The sequence below is a fragment of the Pseudophryne corroboree genome, chromosome 2, assembly GCF_028390025.1.
Source record: "Pseudophryne corroboree isolate aPseCor3 chromosome 2, aPseCor3.hap2, whole genome shotgun sequence".
Classification (NCBI taxonomy): Eukaryota; Metazoa; Chordata; class Amphibia; order Anura; family Myobatrachidae; genus Pseudophryne; species Pseudophryne corroboree.
In genome coordinates this window covers 412,322,582-412,346,318 of record NC_086445.1, presented here as the reverse complement: position 1 = coordinate 412,346,318, position 23,737 = coordinate 412,322,582, and the positions used below count along the sequence as shown (strand labels likewise).

The following is a 23,737-nucleotide window of genomic DNA, read 5'->3' as shown; positions in this document are numbered from 1 at the left end:
CCACAGGATACACTGGGATGTCCAAAAGTAATTTAGTGGTGGGGACGCTCCTGATTGGACAAGAGAATCCTTTGCCCGAATTCAGCGTCCTGAAAGGCAAAAGTATCCACAGCATAATGTCTAATGGCCCTTGGAAAGCCGGCACTACAATTTCTTCGTTAAGGTGGAATTTAGATATTACCTTAGGAAGATACCCAGATTTAGTTCTGAGAACTGCTCTATCTGGATAGAAAATCAGAAATGGAGGACGGCATAACAATGCCCCTTAATCTGAAACTCTTCTAGCTGAATCCATGGCCAGTAGAAAGAGAACTTTAGCTGTCAACCATTTAAAGTCCACTCTTTTAAGTGGTTCAAATTGGGCAACTTGATGGGCCTTTAGAACTAAAGTTAGGTCCCTAGGCACTGTAGGAGGAACAAAAGGAGGTTGAATGCACAGCATTCCCTGGAAAAAAGTGTGCACATCCTGTAGGTTGGCAATTTTCTTTTGGAACCATACAGTTAGTGCTGACACTTGCACTCTCAAGCAAGCCATCCTTAAACCTTTATCCATTCCTGCCTGTAGGAATGCTAGGATTCTTGAAACTCTGAAAGACCTAGGGTCAAATTTCCGTTCACTGCACCAATGAATATAGGCTTGCCACATTCTGTGATAAATGCGAGCTGAGGAGGGTTTCCTTGCTCTAAGCATTGTTTGAATTACCTGTTGTGAGAATCCTCTTGACTTCAGGATGGAGGTCTCAAGAACCAGACTGTCAAAGACAGTCTATCTAGATGTCTGTGATGACAAGGCCCTTGAATCAGTACATCTGGACGTTGAGGTAGTAGGAATGGAGCATCCACCGATATCCTCTGCAGATCTGTGTACCAATGTCTTCTGGACCAAGCCGGAGCTATTAGTATCATGGCACTTTTTCCTTATTTTACCTTTCTCACCACCCTAGGTAGCAGGGCGATGGGAGGAAACACATTGGCCAGATGAAAGTCCCATCTCACTAACAGGGCATCCACAAAGATCGCTTTGGGATCCTTTGTTCTTGATCCGTATGCGGGCACCTTGTGGTTCTGACGAGATGCTATATCTATCTATCTCTGGCTCTGGCAACCCCCATCTGTCGACCAGGGTCTGGAAGACTTCTGGGTGTAGAGCCCATTCGTTTGCATGAATGGTGTGTCGACTGAGAAAATCCGCTTCCCAGTTTAGGAGTCCTGGAATGAACACTGCGGACAAGGCTGGAATATGAAGTTCTGCCCACTATAACGTGTGACTTACTACTTTCATTGCTTTCCGGCTGAGAGTTCCTCCCTGATGGTTGAGGTATGCTACTGCCATCGTATTATCCGAGCGGATCTGGACTGGTTTCCCGTGAAGAATGTCTTTTGCCTGAATCGACGCCATCTATATGGCTCGGAGTTCCAATATATTTATTGGCAAGCAACCTTCTTCCTTGTTCCACTGTCCATGGAAGCAATTTCTTCCTGACACTGCTCCCCAGCCCTCAAGGCTGGCATCCGTTGTCAGAATTTCCCAATCTGATATCCAAAAGGGTCTCCCTTTGTCCATATGGGCTGTCTGTAGCCACCAGGCTAATCACCTCCTTACTTTCTGATTAAGGACCATAGTCTGTTTTTATCATCTGATGAAAACCATTCCATTTGGTAAGGATCAGATGCTGCAGAGGCCTTGAATGGAACTGAGCATATTCTACCATGTCGATTGTTGACACCATCCGCCCCATCACACGCATTGCTGCGTGAATGGATACTCTCCGACTGTATAGAATCTCCTGAATCCTTAACTGAAGTCTGGCTATTTTGTTCAGAGGTAAAATTGCTCTCTGAAGGCTCGAATCTAATACAGCCCCCAAGTGAGTCGTCCGCTGTGACGGAACCAGAGATGGTTTTGCCCAATTTATGAGCCATCTGTGCTTCTGCAGACACTATTGTCTGCTGCAGATGACACAGAAGCAATTCTTGAGACTGCGCCAGGATTAAAAGATCGTTAAGCTATGGAAAAATTCTTAACCCCTGCTTGTAGAGATAAGCTGCCATTATCACCATAATGTTGGTGAATGCTCTGGGAGCTGTGGCCAATCCGAATGGTAGAGCGTGAAACTAAAAATTCTGTTGGAGGATAGCTAACCTGAGATAGCACTGATGGGACAGGGCTATAGGAACATGTAGGTAAGCATCCTGGATATCCAGGGACACCATAAAATCCCTTGGCTCCATGGCCAAAATGATGGAACGTAAAGTCTCCATATGGAAATGAGGTAGCCAAATGTACTTGTTGAGCATTTTTAGATTGAGTATCGGCCGGAATGACCCATTTGGCTTCTGGACTAGAAACGGGTTGGAGTAGAAACCCTGTCCTCGTTGTGCAGGAGGAACTTTAATGATTACTCCTGACTGAAGCAATTTCTGAACTGCCTCTTGAAAAGCCCTGGCCTTCGTCTCTACTAAAGACGGGCTGGTAAAAAAAAACCTTTGAGAAGGGTGTTTCTTGAAAGCAAACGCATAACCGTGAGATACCGCTTCTTGCACCCAGGCATCCTTGGTAGTCTGCTGCCAGATTTGTGCAAAATGAAGAAGTCTGTCTACCGCCCTGGGGTCCCCCAGGTGGAGGCCCGCACCATCAGGCTGATGGCTTGTCTTCTGTTTTAGAAGCCGGTCCTCTGGTCGCCCAAATCTTTTTAGTCTCCCCAGACCTGTTGTATTGGGACTGTTTGCCCTCTCTCTTTCCTTTTGCTTTTCCTTGAGACCGAAAAGCTGGGATTTTGGCCTTACATTTGTAAGTGAAAGGAAACTTTACTTTCTTGGAGTCTGCTTCTGACTCAAATACTGGTTACCTCTTTACCAAAGAGAATTTCTCCAGTAAAAGGTAAAGACTCCAAAACCACCTTGGATTCTGAATCCGCTTTCCAAGTGCGTAGCCTAACTGCTCTGAGAGCTGCTACTGCTGAAGCTGATGCTTGAGAGGCAATAGTACCCATATCCATAACTGCTTCTTCCGAGAATATTGCAGCCTGTTTGATATGTGCAATATATGATTTTTGTGCTCTAGATGTCATTGAAGTTTCCCCTTCCAATGCATCTTCCCGGGCAGCCACTGCTTTAGCTGTCCAGGCTGAAGCCATGGCTGGTCTAATGATTGCCCCAGACAGGGAAAAAATGGTTTTTAGCAAACCATCTACTCTCCTATCCGTGACATAATTTAATGATGTTGAAGGCATAGGTAATGTAGATTTTCGCACTAATTGAATAACATGCGTATACTTTAGGGGCTACCTTCCTCTTTAAACAGTCCCCAGCCGGAAGATAACTGAAATTCCATTTTCTAGGAATTCTAAATTTCTTACTGGGCGTAGCCTGAGCCTCTTCCATAATTTCCGTCAGCTGTTCTGAACCAGGAAACTCAGTCTTAACTGTTTTGGGACGTTTAAATACAGGTGCCTTGCATTTTAACACAGGCTCTGCTGACTCTTCTAAGGATAGAATTGCTTTCATTGCATTAATCAACTCTGATATTTCCACTGAGTTGAGACCTTCCTCCTTCTCATCTTCGTACGCAGAACCAGAGTGTAATGAGTCTTCCTCCTCTGATGAATCCTCATCTGAAACATGTGTAGACTGTGAAGATGTTGTTCCGTGTCAGTGATTTACTTACCACTGGCTTTTCAGCCTGCTTCTGTAGAAAGGCTACTGCTTTCCCTGCTGGAAATGATAAACCGCAGGTGGAATGCTGCACATAAGGGTTAATAGTGTAACCTATACCTGGTACAGAAGTTGGAATTATCCGCTCAGCTATACTGGATAATGTCTATGCAAACATAGCCCATGGGGGATCAACTTGCACCTGCGTCTGCCTTGAATTTTTCAAGAGACCTTGGTGAAAGCTAAAACAATTTGCACACAACCCATCCTGAACTGCGTATGCTGCGACTGGGTCCCCTCGGAGGAAACTGGTCATGAACCGGGGGGAGGGGCAACCAGGGGAGCGTCTGACTCCCCACTGCTGACATCAACCCTAGGGATCGTGGCTTCATTCCCCTGGAGCCTATGGTCCCTAAGGCCTAGCGCTGTTGCACTCTCAGTGGCAGCCACTTAAGCGACTGTTTGGTAGTCTCCTCCCAACACACTGCGGCTGTGTCCACATTCCCCCTCTAAGCGGAACCGATGCCTTTCCTTCTCCCCGTGCTACGGCCACAGCCTGGTACTGTCTGCTGGACCTGCTAGTTTTATCAGACACAGACGCCTGCCGAAACAGCCCTGTACTCGTGGGTAAGCGTTGTCGCGACGCGGCGGGGAGTTGTTTGAGCGATTCTTTCTAAGGTACGTATAAGACGCTGTTTAGAAAGATCACTCAGAAAAAATAGTAAGATTATAAAAATAAAATAAAAGCTTATGGCTGCTAAAAACCAGCAGCCCTTAGACGGCTCCTGCCGCACCAAACAAAAAACTGATTTGCCTGAGCCAGGAGGCGGGGATATATGGACGGACCCGCTGCATGCTGGGAGGCCAGAAAGCTTTGACCATTTGGTGCAGATCTGCTGTTGCTCCACCATATTCCAATGTGTCCTGTGGATACCCTGTGGACCCTGCAGGATAAATGCAAAGTATAAGTGTTCAGGTAACAAGCAACCCTGATGTTAAACTAGTAGAAATGCTGGCAAGACAACCTGGGCCTCCCCACTTCAGCCTTCAAAACTTTTAAAGCTATTCTGTTATTTACCCTGTATTCTAGCTACATAGCTGAAATTAGTTAAGATCGCCAATAAGCACCAGCTTCATCTCCACCATAGTGAGGGTTTCATTTGATCATATATTTTTTTTTTATTAATACCTATTTCATTAATCGATTAATCTATTTCATTTTTGATCCATAGGTGCTGATCTGTAATCTTCATTTGTTATATGATGAGCATTTCTGCATAAAACATTATAAAAGCTGCATTTAAAATATGTCCCTGACCATCTTTATTAGAATATATTCTAAGAATACAATTTGATCTGTCATGCCTTGAGATCACTTTGTCCCTTTAAACCTTCTCTTTCCTCTGGCCTGCATCTTATATTTCAGAAGGCTTTTTACAGTATAATGGAATGTGTCTCCTCTCTTACTAGGAAACCTCAAACAAGTAACACATTCCTTCATCTACAAATAGATTATGGCACCGTTTCAGCCAGGGAAATATATAGAGAAGAAAAGTTAGTGATAAAGAGTTAAGTCAGTAATATTCATACCAAACATATTTCAAATTACTAGAATTACACGCAGTTGTTCATTTCCTTGAAACTTATTACTTACACTTTGATGATGTAAGTCCCAGATATAATGTAGGATAATGGTCCTGTATACACAGTTTCTGGCTTTCGATTTTCATCATTGTTGACATTGCCTTAACACTAAAATACAATAAAATTGTAAAGGATCATTAGTTAATTTTAAACTAAGCTACAGGGAAGCTGTGATAAATGTGCTGCTGAAGGTCTTAAAAGTATGAGAAGTTAATAAGTTTTTGTATTTGTTTTTAACTAACTAGCGAATGTTTTCTTAACATACTTGTGTTTAAAACCCTTATGTATACATCTTATAAATGAAAGTCTACCTGTTTGTTTGTCTGATGGAGATAAACTCCTAAACCACTGAACCGATTATGATGTGGTTTGTCGGTAAATGATTGTGTAGGTAAATTTCCCAGGCAGGTTTAGGCTAAGTATCATTACGATTGGTTGTCAGGGGGCTGTGGGCGGGGACTATGTATAAGGGTGTGTTGTAATGACTGAAATCCCACTAACCTGATTGGACACACCAGATCACATGACCGTGCATTCCCCCCCCCCCCCCCCCAAAGATGGCTTTCTTGAACTACTTCCATCTGTCCCCAAAACTCCATCACAGAGCCACAGCTGTATCACTCCATAACTGTAATTATTATCTCTCTCTCTCTCTCTCTCTCTCGATCTATATATATATATCTATATATCTATATATATATATCTATATATCTATATATATATATATATATATATATATATATATATATATATATATATATATATATATATATAGAAGACAAACAAACCGGCACTCCCAAAAAATCAGTCTCGCTGCACCGGTGCCATCCCAAACATGATTTGCATAGAGGAAAAGAAAAGCGGCACTCGGCGTCTTTGAAGCAATTAAATTGTATTAAAACAACACTTAGAGTGGTCCGACGTTTCGGGGCTCGCACGCCCCTTTGTCAAGGTGTACAACAATAGAAAACATGACAGAACATACCTTTATAGTAGGAGAAGCCCTCTGTGCTTGTGCATCACACGCCAAACGGAACCGCTAACCGGCGCTAACGGGTGACGTCATCAGCGTGCGGCCGCCCGGAGTCATGGCAACATGTGCTCTGTGGATGCCGCACTGCCTAATGGGAATTGTAGTGCGCTGTAAAGAAAGAAAGAAACACAGTGTAGAATCCTACACCAAAGAAAGTCACAATACAGGCGCTACAATATCAACCAATAGTAGGCTGGAAAAATGCTAGTACTCAGTGGGGGTTACAAAAGTAAATGAAATGAATAAAGACCTTACTGGAGAATATACTTGAATGTAAATTGAAAACAGTAACTATCTATAGGGACAATAGTAGTATGTTACCCTCTGGGTTCAAAAACGCCTGTAATGCGACTAAAAGAATAGAGTGTGTAAAAGTAAGTGTGCAGACTACCTAGAATCCAGTCCTGGGAATAAAAAGAATAGAGAAGGGAAAAAGGAGAAAAGAAGAAACCGCACCTATTGAGTTTGGAGAACCTACTTGGCACTAAGATGGAAACGTGTAGGGGAATGTGGCAGACCTAGCTGCTTAGTGGCTAACAAAGCTGCAATCTGTTATGTTCGATGGTCCGCCTGGGCTGGCTGTAAAATAAGCTGACCCCGGGGGGGACCCCGATAATAACAAAGGTGCTGAAATAGTTAGGGTGCTAACAAATGATTCACATTAAGATTATTGGTGGGTGAATAAGTTCCAGGGCATCATTTCATTCAAGCCCCTTGGGCTAATAGAGTCCAGTTTATGGATCCACTTTGCTTCTAAACGAAGCAATTTGTTCTCACGATCACCTCCTCTCATTGATTTCTCAACGTGATCAATGGCCATGTGTAAGGTCGCTCAAGGAATGTCCAAATTCAACGAAATGCCTGGCAACTGGTTGGTCAGCTACTTTGCCTTTTGGGAGTGCCGGTTCGTTTGTCTTCTATTTTACTTTGGACTCTGAGGCTACACCACCCCAGTGGTCCATCCTGGAACAAGGCACCCCTACAGTTTATAGGATCACAAGCGATCCGCATTTTGTACTTACCTATCAAGTGTAGTACCTCCACATTGCTTTTGGTGCACCCCACAGTTGTATACTTTTTTTCACAGTAAATTTTTTGGAGCACCTTTTGTCGCTATGACACAGGAAAGTGAGCCAGGCTGCCGCGGTATGTCGTCCACAATAGGGGAACTGTATAGTTTCACAGACGACGACGCGGATCGTTTACGATTCAAAGACAGTCTGAGCCTTGTGGATAAAACAGACTCAGCAGAGGACATTTACCACCAACTGTTGAAACTTAAGCGCCGTGAAATTGACTTCCTCCTGCATGGCATTTCACTCTCTGACTACCATAGAGATAAATTAATTCCAAGAGGTTTCAGAGTGCGCAATGTTCCTACGATCGGCCGTTTTAACCCTGACTTTTGCAAAAAATGGATAGGCATTTTAAATAAGTGCAGCCTCGATCTACTACTGCTGGTAGTGGAGGAAGCAGGGCGAGAACTCACGGTTACACGTGAAAAAATTGGCCAATTAGAAAAGGAACACCTTCAAACTTTGCGCCAAGATACTCAACAGGACTGGCTGGCTAAACTGCAATCCCAGAGCGACAAATACAAAAGGGAACTTGTAAAGTTCAAAAGGAACAAATACACTATTGTGAAGGAAGATTATGATAGCAACCGTGTCTACAGATGGCTGATGGGGGGTGACCAGGCCAACCCAACATCCTACAATGCACGAGCCAAACACAGTTGGCGAAGGAGACGAGAGGCCCAATCTCGAGTGTCAGCCACATCCAACAGCGACACTGAAATCACCTCACAGGAGGTTGAGGAGTCCCCCAACTCTTCGCACATCCCTTTAGGGGGAGCATCTGCAACAGCCACTCCTATAGAGAAAGGCCAAAGAGGAAGGCCACCCGCAGGGGTAGGCAGGGGACGAGGGGCAAAAACAACCACGACAAGAAGGAATCGTTAATTTTCAACTTATCTCATAGGAATTTCACCCCTCTGGAACTTTCAGTTCTAGAAAAGGGATTATCTTTTGTCCCGACAACTAAATTTAATGACTTTACCTGGCAAATAGATATCCACCGCTTTGCTCGTAAACTCAGGTTACAAGAATTTTTTCAAACACAGCAAACCGATGACACAGTGGCAAGTCGACCAGAGGCACATACTAATTCATCAACTCCAGACATCTTTCTTCTTTTGACCCTCCGTCTACCAATTCGTCAATTAAAACGTATATCAGATTGATGGACAACTCGGTATCCAGGTACCAACAAGGCCAACTTGATAATCATTGCAATCTGTCACGCCAGGAACAAATGGCCCTTAAGCAATTGGGAGCCTATAGAGACATCATCATACGCCCCGCTGACAAAGGGGGGGGGGTATTGTGGTTTTGAACCTTATTGACTACCTGGATGAAGCATATCAACAACTTAATGATGAATCTACATATGAAAGGCTAGACCATGATCCCACCTTTGAATACAAATCAAGGGTAGATGCCTTATTAAATGCCGCTCATTCACATGATCTTATCTCTTCTAAACTCCTAAAGGCCCTCTCACAGGACCATCCAGAGGTACCTATTTTTTTTACGGTACCCAAAATTCACAAAAACCCACAAAACCCTCCTGGCCGCCCCATCATCGCAGCCAGGAATTCACTATTTCAACCCATTTCAATTTTCCTGGATAATATCCTACAACCGTTCATTCTTAATCATCAAAGATTCATTAAAGACACCACTTGCTTACTTCAGCGACTCGCCTCTGTACCACGTGTCCCGCCAGGGACGTTACTATGCGTAGTAGATGTTTGTAGCCTTTATACCAGCATCCCTCACCAGCAGGGCATGAAGGCCGTGGAAGATTTCATCACTACGGAACACATGACGGACTTGGACCATAAATTGTTTCTTGATCTATTAGAGCTAACCCTCACCCACAACTTTTTTTCTTTTTGACGAGCATTTTTTCCGCCAAAAAACGGGGTGTGCGATGGGGAGCAACGTCTCCCCATCGTTCGTTAACATCTTTATGTTTAAGGAAGAAATGGAGGTTTTCTTCAAGGATCCTACAGTGGCCAAGCACATCCTCCTATATACCCGTTTCATAGACGATCTATTCATCATGTGGCCCGGACCTCAAACCTTGTTTGAATCACTGATGACAGCAGCAAATGCACGTGAATCATCTATCAAATTCACCTACTCAACCAGCAAGTCTTCTATCAACTACCTTGATGTACAGGTGTTCGTTAAGGATCGACAGATACAGACGAGTTTATACACCAAACCGACTGATCAGAACACTCTTCTGCGAGCCAACAGTCACCACCCTAAAGGTCTGATTAACGGACTCCCAAGGTCACAGATGATCAGGATTGCACGTATTACCAGCGACCATAGTAAACTGGAAGGAGAATTGGATAAACTCATCAATAAATTCCTACAAAGAGGATATGACCGCAAGAAATTATTGGCTCATAAAGCGGAGGTCCTGTCCATCCCGAGAAGCAACCTTATGTCACCTAGCACAAAGAGGACTAGTAGGGAGATGATTCCGTTTGTCACACAATATAACACCACGAGCCCTGTTATTCCACGTGCCACCAGAGCACTCTGGCCTTTGGTTGCTTCAGATACTTAATTACCATTCAAGAACAAACGACCAATGACATGTTACACTAGAGGACGTAACATTAAGGACATTGTGGTACACACGGACGTGACGGGCTTTAAAGAAGAAAGTGAACGCCCATTGAACCTCCAGGTCAAAGAACCGGGGTGTTATAAGTGCCCAAAGTGCACTACTTGTTCCTTTATGATGACGGGATCCTGGTTCAAGCATCCACATGAGGATCGCAAGATGTTCATCAATCATGTCCTCACTTGCACGTCCTCGTACATCATCTACGTAATAGTATGCCCATGTAATTTGATATACGTGGGCAAATCCATCAGAACAATGAGGGAACGCATGGCTCTACATCGATCTGCCATCAAGAAAGCCACGTTAGGCAAAGTAGCTGACCAACCAGTTGCCAGGCATTTCGTTGAATTTGGACATTCCTTGAGCGACCTTAGACACATGGCCATTGATCACGTTGAGAAATCAATGAGAGGAGGTGATCGTGAGAACAAATTGCTTCGTTTAGAAGCAAAGTGGATCCATAAACTGGACTCTATTAGCCCAAGGGGCTTGAATGAAATAATGCCCTGGAACTTATTCACCCACCAATAATCTTAATGTGAATCATTTGTTAGCACCCTAACTATTTCAGCACCTTTTGTTATTATCGGGGTCCCCCCCGGGGTCAGCTTATTTTACAGCCAGCCCAGGCGGACCATCGAACATAACAGATTGCAGCTTTGTTAGCCACTAAGCAGCTAGGTCTGCCACATTCCCCTACACGTTTCCATCTTAGTGCCAAGTAGGTTCTCCAAACTCAATAGGTGCGGTTTCTTCTTTTCTCCTTTTTCCCTTCTCTATTCTTTTTATTCCCAGGACTGGATTCTAGGTAGTCTGCACACTTACTTTTACACACTCTATTCTTTTAGTCGCATTACAGGCGTTTTTGAACCCAGAGGGTAACATACTACTATTGTCCCTATAGATAGTTACTGTTTTCAATTTACATTCAAGTATATTCTCCAGTAAGGTCTTTATTCATTTCATTTACTTTTGTAACCCCCACTGAGTACTAGCATTTTTCCAGCCTACTATTGGTTAAGTTATTGTAGCGCCTGTATTGTGACTTTCTTTGGTGTAGGATTCTACACTGTGTTTCTTTCTTTCTTTACAGCGCACTACAATTCCCATTAGGCAGTGCGGCATCCACGGAGCACATGTTGCCATGACTCCGAGCGGCCGCACGCTGATGACGTCACCCTTTAGCGCCGGTTAGCGGTTCCGTTTGGCGTGTGATGCACGAGCACAGAGGGCTTCTCCTATGTTCTGTCATGTTTTCTATTGTTGTACACCTTGACAAAGGGGCGTGCGAGCCCCGAAACGTCGGACCACTCTGTGTTGTTTTAATACAATTTAATTGCTTCAAAGACGCCGAGTGCCGCTTTTCTTTTCCTATATATATATATATATATTTATATATAGATAGATAGATATATAGAGATATATATATAAAATAAAATAATTACCGATGGCCTGGGGAGAGGGCCAGCGGTGCAGTTGTGCTCCCGGACCATTACGTGTTCCCTGCGGCCGCACTAGACCACCAGGGCTGTAAAGTACACTGGCGCTGGGGGCACAGGTAGGCCAGGAGAACCCGTGATTACGGTCAGCGCTTCCCAGCTGCCTCTCCCCCAGCCCAGGGCGCCATTCCACAGCGCTCTTCCCTTCTGGGCTGCTCCTCCCTCCTCAACAGAGAGATGCTTAGCAGCCATTCTCTGAGGTCTGCAGGTCTCTAGGAGCGGTGGGCAGAATCTCCCTGTATACCTCTACCACATAGCAGGTTATACACAGCACTGCATCCTACCAAGCCTCTTATACAGAGCAGGGAAGTTGATATCAGTGCCCATTGCAGTTAAATTGTTTATTCTGCATTGTATGTGCCGTATGCTAGTGCTGCTGCATGCTTTCAAGCTCTCTTGATCTGTCTGATATTGCTTTCCCTTTTCTCTCTGAATAACCCTTGAAAAACTGGTGTGTTTAGAGTTACATTTACCACACTACACATTGCCATATTTGTGTTTGTACACAGTAATACTATGTCTAACAAAGCACATACTACTTCTGTTACCCGCTGGACATTGCCATATGTGTATTTGTACACAGTAATACTGCTGTGTCTAACAAAGACCAAGCAGTCAGGGGATTCTATAATGGAAGCATATAAAACCTGTAACACAGAGGTTTTACCTCAGGATTTGGCACAGGATGGTCAGTGCACAACCTGTATGGTACCACCTAACACCAGCTCCTTCAGCACTTGTGCAAGAACCCCCGTGGGCATCTTACTACGTTGCTGACTACAATTGCTGACCAGATAGCTACCCCACCTGTGGCTTTCCCTGTGGGTATACCACAACCACTGCAGCCTGTGGCTCAACCTATGGCTATAGCACAATCACTGCAGCCTGTGGCTCAACCTATGGCTATAGCACAATCACTGCAGCCCTCAATGGCTCCGCCTATTGTATTTCCACATTCATTACAACCTGTTTTATCAGTCATTTGCAGCCCCACCCATCCCTACCACTTGGTTGGATTCATTCTCTAATTCTATACAGAGCTTGGCTGCTTCCTTGGCTGCTTTTGAAAACATGATGCAGGGTCCGGGTACATTACCTGCACCCTCTACTTCTAAGCGGCCTGTGACCGCCTCACAATCTACCCCCAATCAAAATAATTAGTTACTACCTAGCAGGCTGAGGTTTCAGATGCTGATACCTCTCTGGGGATGAAGAGCCTACACCTAAATTTCATGTGGCTGCTGTAATTAGGGCAGTGAAGTTGTCACTTCAGATGGAAGATACTGAACCAGCCACTACTTCTAAAGACCCTCTGCATAAATGGCAGAAAGTAATTTTAGTTGAGTTTCCTCACTCGGACCACTTCACAGACGCTATGAGTGAGGCATGGAAAACTCCTACTAAGAGATTTATGGACCCTAAAAAGCTTGGCCCCCATTTATCCGCTACCACCAGCTGATTGTACAAAGTGGGAGACTCCACCTATGGTGGATGCTCATGTGACACATTTAATTAAAAGTTCAATACTCCCTATCCCTACGGTATCTTCCCTTAGGGATTTGCCAGACAGGCAGTTGGACATGTGTCTCAAGTCTGTGTACTCCCTTACAGGAGCAATGGCTACTGCTACAGCCTGGGTGGCTAAGGCCATAGAGACTTGGGTAGACAACCTTGAACAAAGTTTCACCTCTGATCCCACCGAGGACTAGTTGTCTACTCAATAATATTGGAGACGTAGCCTATTACATTGGAGAGGCAACTCTGGATACAGTACTATTGTCCGCTAAGGCTCCCGTTGTTTCCATTGCAGCTCGCCACATTGTGTGGCTCCGATCTTGGAAAGACGCAAAGAAGGCCCTGGAAGCCTTGTCATACACAGGCGACCTGTTTGGAGAAGAGCTATACAAAATTGTTGAGAAATTGACTACCTCTAATACAGCCTATATGGCTTAAGCATCGGCAGCACGACCTAGGACTTTGTCCTTTCGTCAGCAAGGCAAAACCAAGGGTCAGACATTTAGGAGAGGGTCTCACACAGTCAGGGCTTCCAAACCAAAGACCAAAGAGGCTTGGGCTGCCAGGTGTCCAACTTCCAAGCCAGAGGACGAATCCTCTGCCTGACAGGGCAGGCCTCCTCCTGGAGGACCCTAGGGTGGGGGAGGCCCCCTTCTTCAATTCGCCCACACATGGCGTCAGGTCACCACAGGCGCCTGGGTCCTAGAAGTGGACTCTCACGGGTACGCTCTTTCGTTCCTGAAGCGTGTCCCCCAGACAGGATTTTCCTACTACTCCATCACCGGACCCAGACAAAGCACAAGCACTGTTTGGAGTCGTACTATCTCTCATACAGTCGGTGGTTATCATCCCTGTTCCACAGTTAGCAGAAACTGTTAGTAGAAACCGTGGAAGCCACCTGCTGGTACCCTGGAAACAGAACTATTTAGGGCAGGGCTGGGGAACCTTTTTTTCAGCCAAGGGCCATTTGGATTTTTTAAACATCATTCGGGGGCCATTTTTTAAACGCCAGCCCATCCCTACCCCCCGGAAAGTAATACACATAATATCCACATTAGTACTCCTTACACATAATGGCCACAGTAATCGAGCGGTTGTACAGTATATCACTCATAATCAACCCCACACTGTCCCACACAGGACAGAAAACACACACATTGCCCCCACAGGGACATAATAAAACACCTTGCCCCAACTGGAGAATAATAAAACCAATTCATTGCCCACCCTAAAGAAAAAAAAAAACTGACCTGGTATGAAGTGAAGGCAAACTTAGCTCAGTTGTGTGAGCAGTGCTGCCGGCTACCTTCCCCCTCCACCGAAATCTGAGCTGCACTGCTTCTCCCCCTCCGCCGATCTCTGTTGAGCTGCCGGCTACCTCCTCCCTCCTCCCCCCAGCCGATCTCTGCTCAGGCAGGCAGTGCAAGAGCAGAGTCGCTGGCAGGTGCCCCACAAAGCCATGCACTGCATCAAGGGAGATGTAGTTTTCTCACACATTACACTGAATACAGTGCAGTGTGAGAAAACTACATCTCCCAGGATGCCATGCGCAGCAGACAGCTTTACACCTTGGTGGCAGCCTTGCGGGCCGGTCAAAATGCTTTGCCGGGCCGGAGGTTCCCCACCCCTGATTTAGAGGCTGGAAGGGTAAGACCATGTTTGGTTTTCAGAGCTGGGTTTAAGTCAGAAAGTGATAAAGCAAGTTATTTCATAAGAAAGTTTAAAGTGTTATTTTGTCTTTGTAGATGTGAAGACTGAGATATTGCAGGAAGTCTACTGTACAACTACTACTATTCTCATTGGTTTATATCAGGGATGGGGAACATTTGGCCTCCAGCTGTTGTTGAATTACACATAACAGCATGCGCTGGAACAGTTTTAGCATGGCCAAATAGAAAAACTGTAGCAGGGCTTGCTGGTATGTATAGTTCAACAGCTGTTCATTTGTTCCCAATCCCTCTTTGATTGATGGCTTCTTTGGGCTTTGTTACTAGGAGTTGGCTTATAGAGCCAAACTATGTATAACATTAACTATATGGAAAATGTATTCATGAACATATGATTGTCTGCTGAAAATGGTTTAATTGTGCCTAATGATGAGTATTTGTTTGCTTTACACAGAAAATGCCAGAAGGGTCCAAAGACCACAACCACTGGTGGGCACTTTGAGTCCCATCATATTCCATCTTAGTCCAGCATCAGTCCAGTCATGGCACAGAAGATGGCGCATTGTCAGCAGCTTGATATCCAGGTATTAAATGATCTTCAGCAGCGCTACCCTGAGATTCCACTGGAAGTGGTCTCTCAGTGCATGATGCAGGTATGTGTTAGTGTAATGGACTTGACACAGAGCTTTGGTGTACTGTATGGGTTGTCTACCTTTGCATTACCTCTACTATTAAGGGATACCCTACACCAGGCATTCCCAACCTCGGTCCTCAAGCCACACTAATACCCCTTTCACACCAGAAATGCGGGGCAAAACCCGGGAATTCTGCCACGGGCTCATGCAGGGACATTCCCAGGTTGGCACCTTTCACACCAGCATTTTTTGCTGGGACATCCCGGGTCGGAACCTTTCATACTGAACCCGGTATGGCCCTGCATTTTCTGAGAATGGGCGTCTCAGAAAAAACACAAGACCAGGAAGTGCCCTGAAGAGCCAATCAGCATCAGTATAGGCAACCCGGGAAGGTGGGACATGTCCCTGCACCATTCACACTGTCCAGGGTCCAGGGATCATCCCGGGACCAACCCTGGTCGATTTCAGGGTTGAAATGCGGGGACAGAAATCCCGGGTTTTTGTCCCTGTACCCTTTCACACTGAGAAATTTCCCGGGTTGATGTGCGTTCATGTGTTTTAACCCGGGAAATTTTGGGCTGTGTGAAAGGGGTATAACTGGCAGGTTTCAGTGATATCTAGGCTTAAGCACAGATGGAAAAATCAAAATAACGGAGGTACTAATTAAGTCACCTGTGCTCAAGAATGGATGTCACTAAAACCTGGACTGTTAGTGTGCCTTGAGGACCGAGGTTGGGAATGTCTGCCCTACAGTGCGTCTCCTTATTGGTGCTTCCCTTATTGCTGCCACAAACTGGCAGTGCTGATAGCTGGGCTGGAGAGAGTTGCCAGCGCTGGTGGTGAGACTGTGTGGCAGAATAATACTATTCATTGCTATGTATATAGCATACCTCCCAACATGACCTTCTTCAGGAGGGACAAAATGCTATGCTTCTGGACTTCTCTTAATTTATCATTGCTGGTACCGGTTTTGAATAGGTTAATTGATAGGAAAGGGGTTTCAGCACAGGTGATGGCAATCACAAATCAAGAGAAGTCCAGGAGCAGAGCATTCTGTCCCTCCTGGAGAGGGTCATGTTGGGAGGTATGTTATAGCTACAATCCCCCCCCCCCTTCTCCCTGTATAAACTGTTAGGCTGATTTGAGTTTGTACTCTAGTCTTTATCACATGTTTGTACTACTGATTAGTCTATTTGTGGAAATATAGCCTTATTGCAGTGATACTAACATGATGTCAACAATTCTCGGCAGCATGTTGGGAGTGTGGTACTTCTGCACCTAAATACTGTAGGTACAGTAGAGAGAGACTGTTTGTTAGACTTTCCTTGCAGGAATGCATTGTGTGGATTCATACACAGGGCCACAGCAACTCAAGTAGTGCAGTCGGGGTGGTAATATCTTAACAGAGCTGCACTGGAATTTCAGGTTAGATGTATTTATCTTCGTGGTTCATATCCGAACAATTCAATTTTAGGTTCATTGGCAATTTAACATACTTTTATTTCTCTAACGTCCTAGTGGATGCTGGGGACTCCGTCAGGACCATGGGGATTAGCGGGCTCCGCAGGAGACAGGGCACATCTAAAAAAGCTTTTAGGTCACATGGTGTGTACTGGCTCCTCCCCCTATGACCCTCCTCCAAGCCTCAGTTAGGTTTTTGTGCCCGTCCGAGAGGGTGCAATCTAGGTGGCTCTCTTAAAGAGCTGTTTAGAAAAGTTGTTTTTTAGGTTTCTAATCAGTGATTCCTGCTGGCGACAGGATCACTGCAACGAGGGACTTAGGGGAGAGACTTGCAACTCACCTGCGTGCAGGAGGATTGAAGTCTTAGGCTACTGGACACTGAGCTCCAGAGGGAGTCGGAACACAGGTCAGCCTGGGGTTCGTCCCGGAGCCGCGCCGCCGATCCCCCTTACAGACGCTGAAGAACGGCAGAACGGAGGTCCGGAAACAGGCGGCAGAAGACTCCTCAGTCTTCATGAAGGTAGCGCACAGCACTGCAGCTGTGCGCCATTGTTGCTACACGGCTCACTGATCTCGGTCACGGAGGGTGCAGGGCGCTGCTGGGGGCGCCCTGGGCAGCAATATAGATTACCTTAGAGGCAAATAAATACATCACATATAGCCATTAAGGCTATATGTATGTATTTAACCCAGGCCAGTTTTCCTAATAACCGGGAGAAAAACCCGCCGAGAAAGGGGCGGAGCTTATTCTCCTCAGCACTCAGCGCCATTTTCCTGACCAGCTCCGCTGGTGAGGAAGGCTCCCACTCTCCCCTGCACTACAGAAACAGGGTTAAAGAGAAGGGGGGCATAAATTGGCGATATAATTATATATTAAGAGCGCATATATATAGAAACAACACCTTCTAGGGTTGTTATATACATTATGGCGCTTTTGGTGTGTGCTGGCAAACTCTCCCTCTGTCTCCCCAAAGGGCTAGTGGGTCCTGTCCTCTATCAGAGCATTCCCTGTGTGTGTGCATTAGGTCGGTACGTGTGTGTCGACATGTATGAGGAAAATGTTGGTGAGGAGACGGAGAAAATTGCCTGTAATGGTGATGTCACTCTCTAGGGAGTCGACACCGGAATGGATGGCTTATTTAGGGAATTACGTGATAATGTCAACACGCTGCAAGCCGGTTGACGACATGAGACAGCCGGCGGACAAATTAGTATCGGTCCAGGCGTCTCAGACACCGTCAGGGGCTTGTAAAAACGCCCATTTACCTCAGTCGGTCGACAGACACTGACACGGACACTGACCCCAGTGTCGACGGTGAAGAAACAAACGTATTTTTCCTTTAGGGCCACAAGTTACATGTTAAGGGCAATGAAGGAGGTGTTACATATTTCTGATACCACAAGTACCACAAATAAGGGTATTTTGTAGGGTGGGAATAAACTACTTGTAGTTTTGCCTGAATCAGATAAATTAAATGAAGTGTGTGATGATACGTGGGGTTCCTCCGATAGAAAGTTATGGGCGGTATACCCTTTTCCCGCCAGAAGTAAGGGCGAGTTGGAAAACACACCTTAGGGTGGATAAGGCGCTCACACGCTTATAAAAAACATGGCGTTACCGTTTCCAGATACGGCCGCCCTCAAGGAGCCAGCTGATAGGAAGCTGGAAAATATCATAACAGTATATACACACATACTGGTGTTATACTACGACCAGCAATCGCCTCAGCCTGGATGTGCAGCGCTGAGGGGGCTTGGTCGGATTTCCTGACTGAAAATTTTGATACCCTTGACAGGGACAGGATTTTATTGTCTATAGAGCATTTTAAGGATGCATTTCTATATATGCGTGATGCGCAGAGGCATATTTGCATTCTGGCATCAAGAGTAAATGTGATGTACATATCTGCCAGACGAAGACACGACAGTGGTCAGGTGAGGCAGATTCCAGACGGCATATGGAAGTATTGCCGTATAAAGGGGCGGTCCATTGGACCTGGTGGCCATGGCAACAGCTGAAAAATCCACCTTTCGTTACCCCGAGTCACATATTGGCAGAAAAGGACACAGTCTTTCAGTCTCAGTCCTTTCGTCCTCATACGGGCAGGCGGGCAAAGGCCAGTCATATCTGCCCAGGGGTAGAGGAAAGGGAAGAAGACTGCAGCAAGCAGCTCATTCCCAGGAACAGAAGCTCCTCACGGCTTCTGCCAAGTCCGCAGCATAACGCTGGGGCCGTACAAGCGGACTCAGGTGCGGTAGGGGGTCATCTCAAGAGTTTCAGCAACACTCGCAAGGGAACTCCGGGATCCTACATGTAATATCCCAGGTGTACATTGGAAATTCGAGACGTCTCCCCCTCACACAATTCACAGGCTGTATTCCCAGCAGGTGATAATCAAAGTACCCTTCTTACAACAAGGAAGGGGGTAGTATTCCACACTATATTGTGGTACTGAAGCCAACCGGCTCGGTGAGATCTGAAATATTTGAACACTTACATACAAGCGTTCAAATCAAGATGGAGTCACTCGGAGCAGTGATAGCGAACCAGGAAGTAGGGGACGATATGGTGTCACTGGATATCAGGGACGCTTACCTACAGGTCCAAATTTGCCCTTCTCACCAAGGGTACTTCAGGTTCCTGGTACAGAACTGTCACTATCAGTTCAGACGCGGCCGTTTGGATTGTCCACGGCGCCCCGGGTCTTTACCAAGGTAATGACCGGAATGATGATTTTTCTTAAAAGAAACATGGACGCTTTCCTGATAAGGGCAAGGTCCAGAGAACAGTTGGAGGTCGGAGTAGCACTATCTTAAGTAGTTCTACGACAGCACGAGGGGATTCTAAATATTCCAAAATCGCAGCTTTTTCCGACGACACGTCTACTGTTCCTAGGGATGATTCTGGACACAGTCCAGAAAAACGTGTTTCTCCCAGTGGAGAAAGCCAGGGAGTTATCCGAGCTAATCGGGATCCTCCTAAAACCAGGAAAAGTGTCAGTGCATCATTGCACAAGAGTCCTGGTAAAAATGGTGGCTTATTACGAAGCAATTCCATTCGGCAGATTTCCCGCAAGAACTCTTCAGTGGGATCTGCTGGACAAATGGTCCGGATCGCATCCTCAGATGCATCAGCGGATAACCCTATATCCAAGGACAAGGGTGTCTCTCCTGTGGTGATTACAGAGTGCTCATCTTCTAGAGGGCCGCAAATTCGGCATTCAGGATTGGATGCCGGTGACCACGGAGGCCAGCCTGAGAGGCTGGGGAACAGTCACACAGGGAAAAAATTTCCAGGGAAGTGTGATTAAGTCTGGAGAATTCTCTCCGCATAAATAAGCTTAGAGCAAATTTATAATGTTCTAAACTTAGCTAGACCTCTGCTTCAAGGTCAGCCGGTATTGATCCAGTGGGATAACATCACGGCAGTCGCCCACGTAAACAGAAAGGGCGGCACAAGAAGCAGGAGGGCAGTGACAAAACTGCAAGGATTTTTCGCTAGGCGGAAAATCATGTGATAGCACTGTCAGCAGTGTTCTTTCCGGGAGTGGACGACTGGGAAGCAGACTTCCTCAGCAGGCATGACCTCCACCCGGGAGAGTGGAAACTTCATAGGGAAGTTTTTCAACATGATTGTGGACCGTTGGCAAAGACCAAAGGTGGACATGGCGTCCCGCCCGAACAAAAAACGGGACAGGTATTCCGCCAGGTCATGAGACCTTCAGGCGATAGCTGTGGATGTTCTGGTAACACCGTGGGTGTACCAGTCAGTGTATGTGTTCCCTCCTCTGTTTCTCATAACCAAGGTATTGAGAATTATAAGACATAGAGGAGTATGAACTATACTAGTGGCTCCGGATTGGCCAAGAGGGACTTGGTACCCGGAACTTCAAGAAATGCTCACAGAGGACTAAGGGCCTGGGGGGAGCTAAGAAGGGACTTGCTTCAGCAAGTACCATGTCTATTCCAAGACTTACCGCGGCTGCGTTTGACGGCATGGCGGTTGAATGCCGGATCCTGAAGGGAAAAGGCATTCCATAAGAGGTCATACCTACCCTGGTCAAAGCCAGGAAGGAGGTGACCGCACAACGTCATCACCACATGTGGTGAAAATATGTTGCGTGGGTGAGGCCAGGAAGGCTCCACGACGGAAATTCAACTAGGTCGATTTCTACACTTCCTGGAAACAGGAGTGTTTTGGGCCTCAAATTGGGGTTCATTAACATTTAAATTTCGGCCCTGTAGATTTTCTTCCAGAAAGAATTGACTTCAGTTCCTGAAGTCCAGATTGTAAAGGGTGTATTGCATATACAGCTTTTTTGTGCCTCTAGGGGCACCGTGAGGTTTCAACATAGTGTTGGGATTTCTTAAAATCATATTGGTTTGAACAGCTCAAATCTGTGGATTTGAAATATCTCACATGGAAAGTGACCATGCTGTTGACCAATATCTCACATGGGAAGTGACCATGTGTTAGCCCTGGCCTCGGCCAGGCGATTGTCAGAATGGGCGGCTTTGTCTTACAAAAGCCCATATTAAAATTTTCCATTTGAACAGGGCAGAACTGGGACTCGTCTCCAGTTTCTTCCTAAAGGGGTGTCAGCGTTTTCACCTGAAACAACCTGTTGTGGTGCCTGCGGCTACTAGGGACTTGGAGGACTCCAAGTTACTAGACGTTGTCAGGGCCCTAAAAATATATATATATATATATATATATAGTTAGGACGGCTGGAGTCAGAAAGTCTGACTTGCTGTTTATATTGTATGCACCCAACAAGCTGGGTGCTCCTGCTTCTAAGCAGTCTATTGCACGCTGGATTTGTAGTACAATTCAGCTTGCACATTCTGTGGCAGGCCTGCCACAGCCGAAATATGTAGATGCCCATTCCACAAGGAAGGTGGGCTCATCCTGGGCGGCTGCCCGAGGAGTCTCGGCATTACAACTTTGCCGAGCAGCTACGTGGTCAGGGGAGAACACGTTTGTAAAATTTTACAAATTTGATACTCTGGCTAAGGAGGACCTGGAGTTCTCTCATTCGGTGCTGCAGAGTCATCCGCACTCTCCCGCCCGTTTGGGAGCTTTGGTATAATCCCCATGGTCCTGACGGAGTCCCCAGCATCCACTAGGACGTTAGAGAAAATAAGAATTTACTTACCGATAATTCTATTTCTCGTAGTCCGTAGTGGATGCTGGGCGCCCATCCCAAGTGCGGATTGTCTGCAATGCTTGTACATAGTTATTGTTACAAAAATCGGGTTATTACTATTGTTGTGAGCCATCTTTTCAGAGGCTACTTCGTTTTGTTATCATACTGTTAACTGGGTTCAGATCACAAGTTGTACGGTGTGATTGGTGTGGCTGGTATGAGTCTTACCCGGGATTCAAGATCCTTCCTTATTGTGTACGCTCGTCCGGGCACAGTACCTAACTGAGGCTTGGAGGAGGGTCATAGGGGGAGGAGCCAGTACACACCATGTGACCTAAAAGCTTTTTTAGATGTGCCCTGTCTCCTGCGGAGCCCGCTAATCCCCATGGTCCTGACGGAGTCCCCAGCATCCACTACGGACTACGAGAAATAGAATTATCGGTAAGTAAATTCTTATTTTATTTTAGATATTTCTTAATAGTTATTAATAAATGTTTAATAGACTTGTGATGCCATGTGCTCAATATACAGTACAAGTCCTGCTCACTCATATAATATAGGATACATGGATGGAGCTAGGTGCATAAGGGCCCCATAAACCTACTCCTTTGCCTGATTTGCATACTTTATAGCATCATATAAGAGGGTGATGGTATTTATTGAACAAACAAATTTTTATTTTTGTACGAACTGCCATAAGACCTAGCTTGTACCATCCTCTTTTATGTGTTAATTTTACTCAGTACTGAATAATTAGCAATGTACGTATAAAGGGCCTTATTTAGCTTTTTTAGCAAACCAAAAAGGCACACTAATGGGCAAAACCATGTTGCACTGCAGGTGGGGCAGATGTACTGTAACGTGCAGAGAGAGTTAGGTTTGGGTGGGTTATATTGTTTCTGGCTGCTTTATTTTTACACTGCAGTTTAGATTTCAGTTTGAATACACCCCACCCAAATCTAACTCTCTCTGCACATGTTAAGGGCCTTGCACACTAGTCCATGTGAATGAATGAGAAATTGTTCATATCTTTAAGTTTGTAGACACCAACGATGAACAGTGCGCGGCCCCGCGGTCGCTCATCGTTGGTGCTGGCTCGTTTATACCTGCATGCCAATATGGACAAGATTGTCCATATTAGCATGCAGGGCTATAGGGCCGGGTGACTTCAGGGAGTAAAGAAACTTCACTCCCCCCCGTCACCCAGCCCCCCCGCCGCCGGGTCGGCAGTGTCGGCCGTCGGGCACCTCGACGGCAAATAGGCCAGTGTGTAGGGCCCATTACATCTACCCCGTCTGTAGTGCAGCATAGTTTTGCCCATTAGTTTGCTTTTTTGGTTTGCAAAGAAACCTGAATAAGGCCCAAACTGCAGATTGATTAAGGTTAAAGTTAAAAAAATAAACAAATTGTAGATTATTTTGACCCTGAAGTTCAGCAGCTTTTATTCTGGAACTAAAATTTTAAAAAAAAAGTTTTTTTCATACATTGAGGGGTATCCAGTTAGCCACAATAATGCTGCAGCCACGTAAAATATTGTTTCTCTGACGTCCTAGTGGATGCTGGGAACTCCGTAAGGACCATGGGGAATAGACGGGCTCCGCAGGAGACTGGGCACTCTATAAGAAAGATTTGGTACTATATCTGGTGTGCACTGGCTCCTCCCTCTATGCCCCTCCTCCAGACCTCAGTTAGATTTCTGTGCCCGGCCGAGCTAGATGCACACTAGGGCCTCTCCTGAGCCCCTAGAAAGAAAGTATATGTTAGGTTTTTTATT

The 23,737-nt window shown here is 45.7% G+C and overlaps 1 protein-coding gene across 4 annotated transcripts in view; it reads left to right on the top strand.

Annotated features, from left to right (window-relative positions):
• The window catches only part of TAB3 (TGF-beta activated kinase 1 (MAP3K7) binding protein 3), a 77,049-nt gene that overhangs the window by 26,487 nt on the left and 26,825 nt on the right, over positions 1–23,737 (top strand). For 3 of the 4 annotated variants that reach the window (XR_010221443.1, XM_063953471.1, XM_063953469.1), the window contains exon 2: positions 15,175–15,373. Coding sequence is in view for 3 of the 4 variants with exons in the window: in XM_063953471.1 (XP_063809541.1) it covers positions 15,263–15,373 (111 nt within the window). In the remaining variant the exon portion in view is untranslated. The remainder of the gene's footprint in view (positions 1–15,174; positions 15,374–23,737) is intronic. The other variant, XM_063953470.1, reaches the window with a different exon arrangement.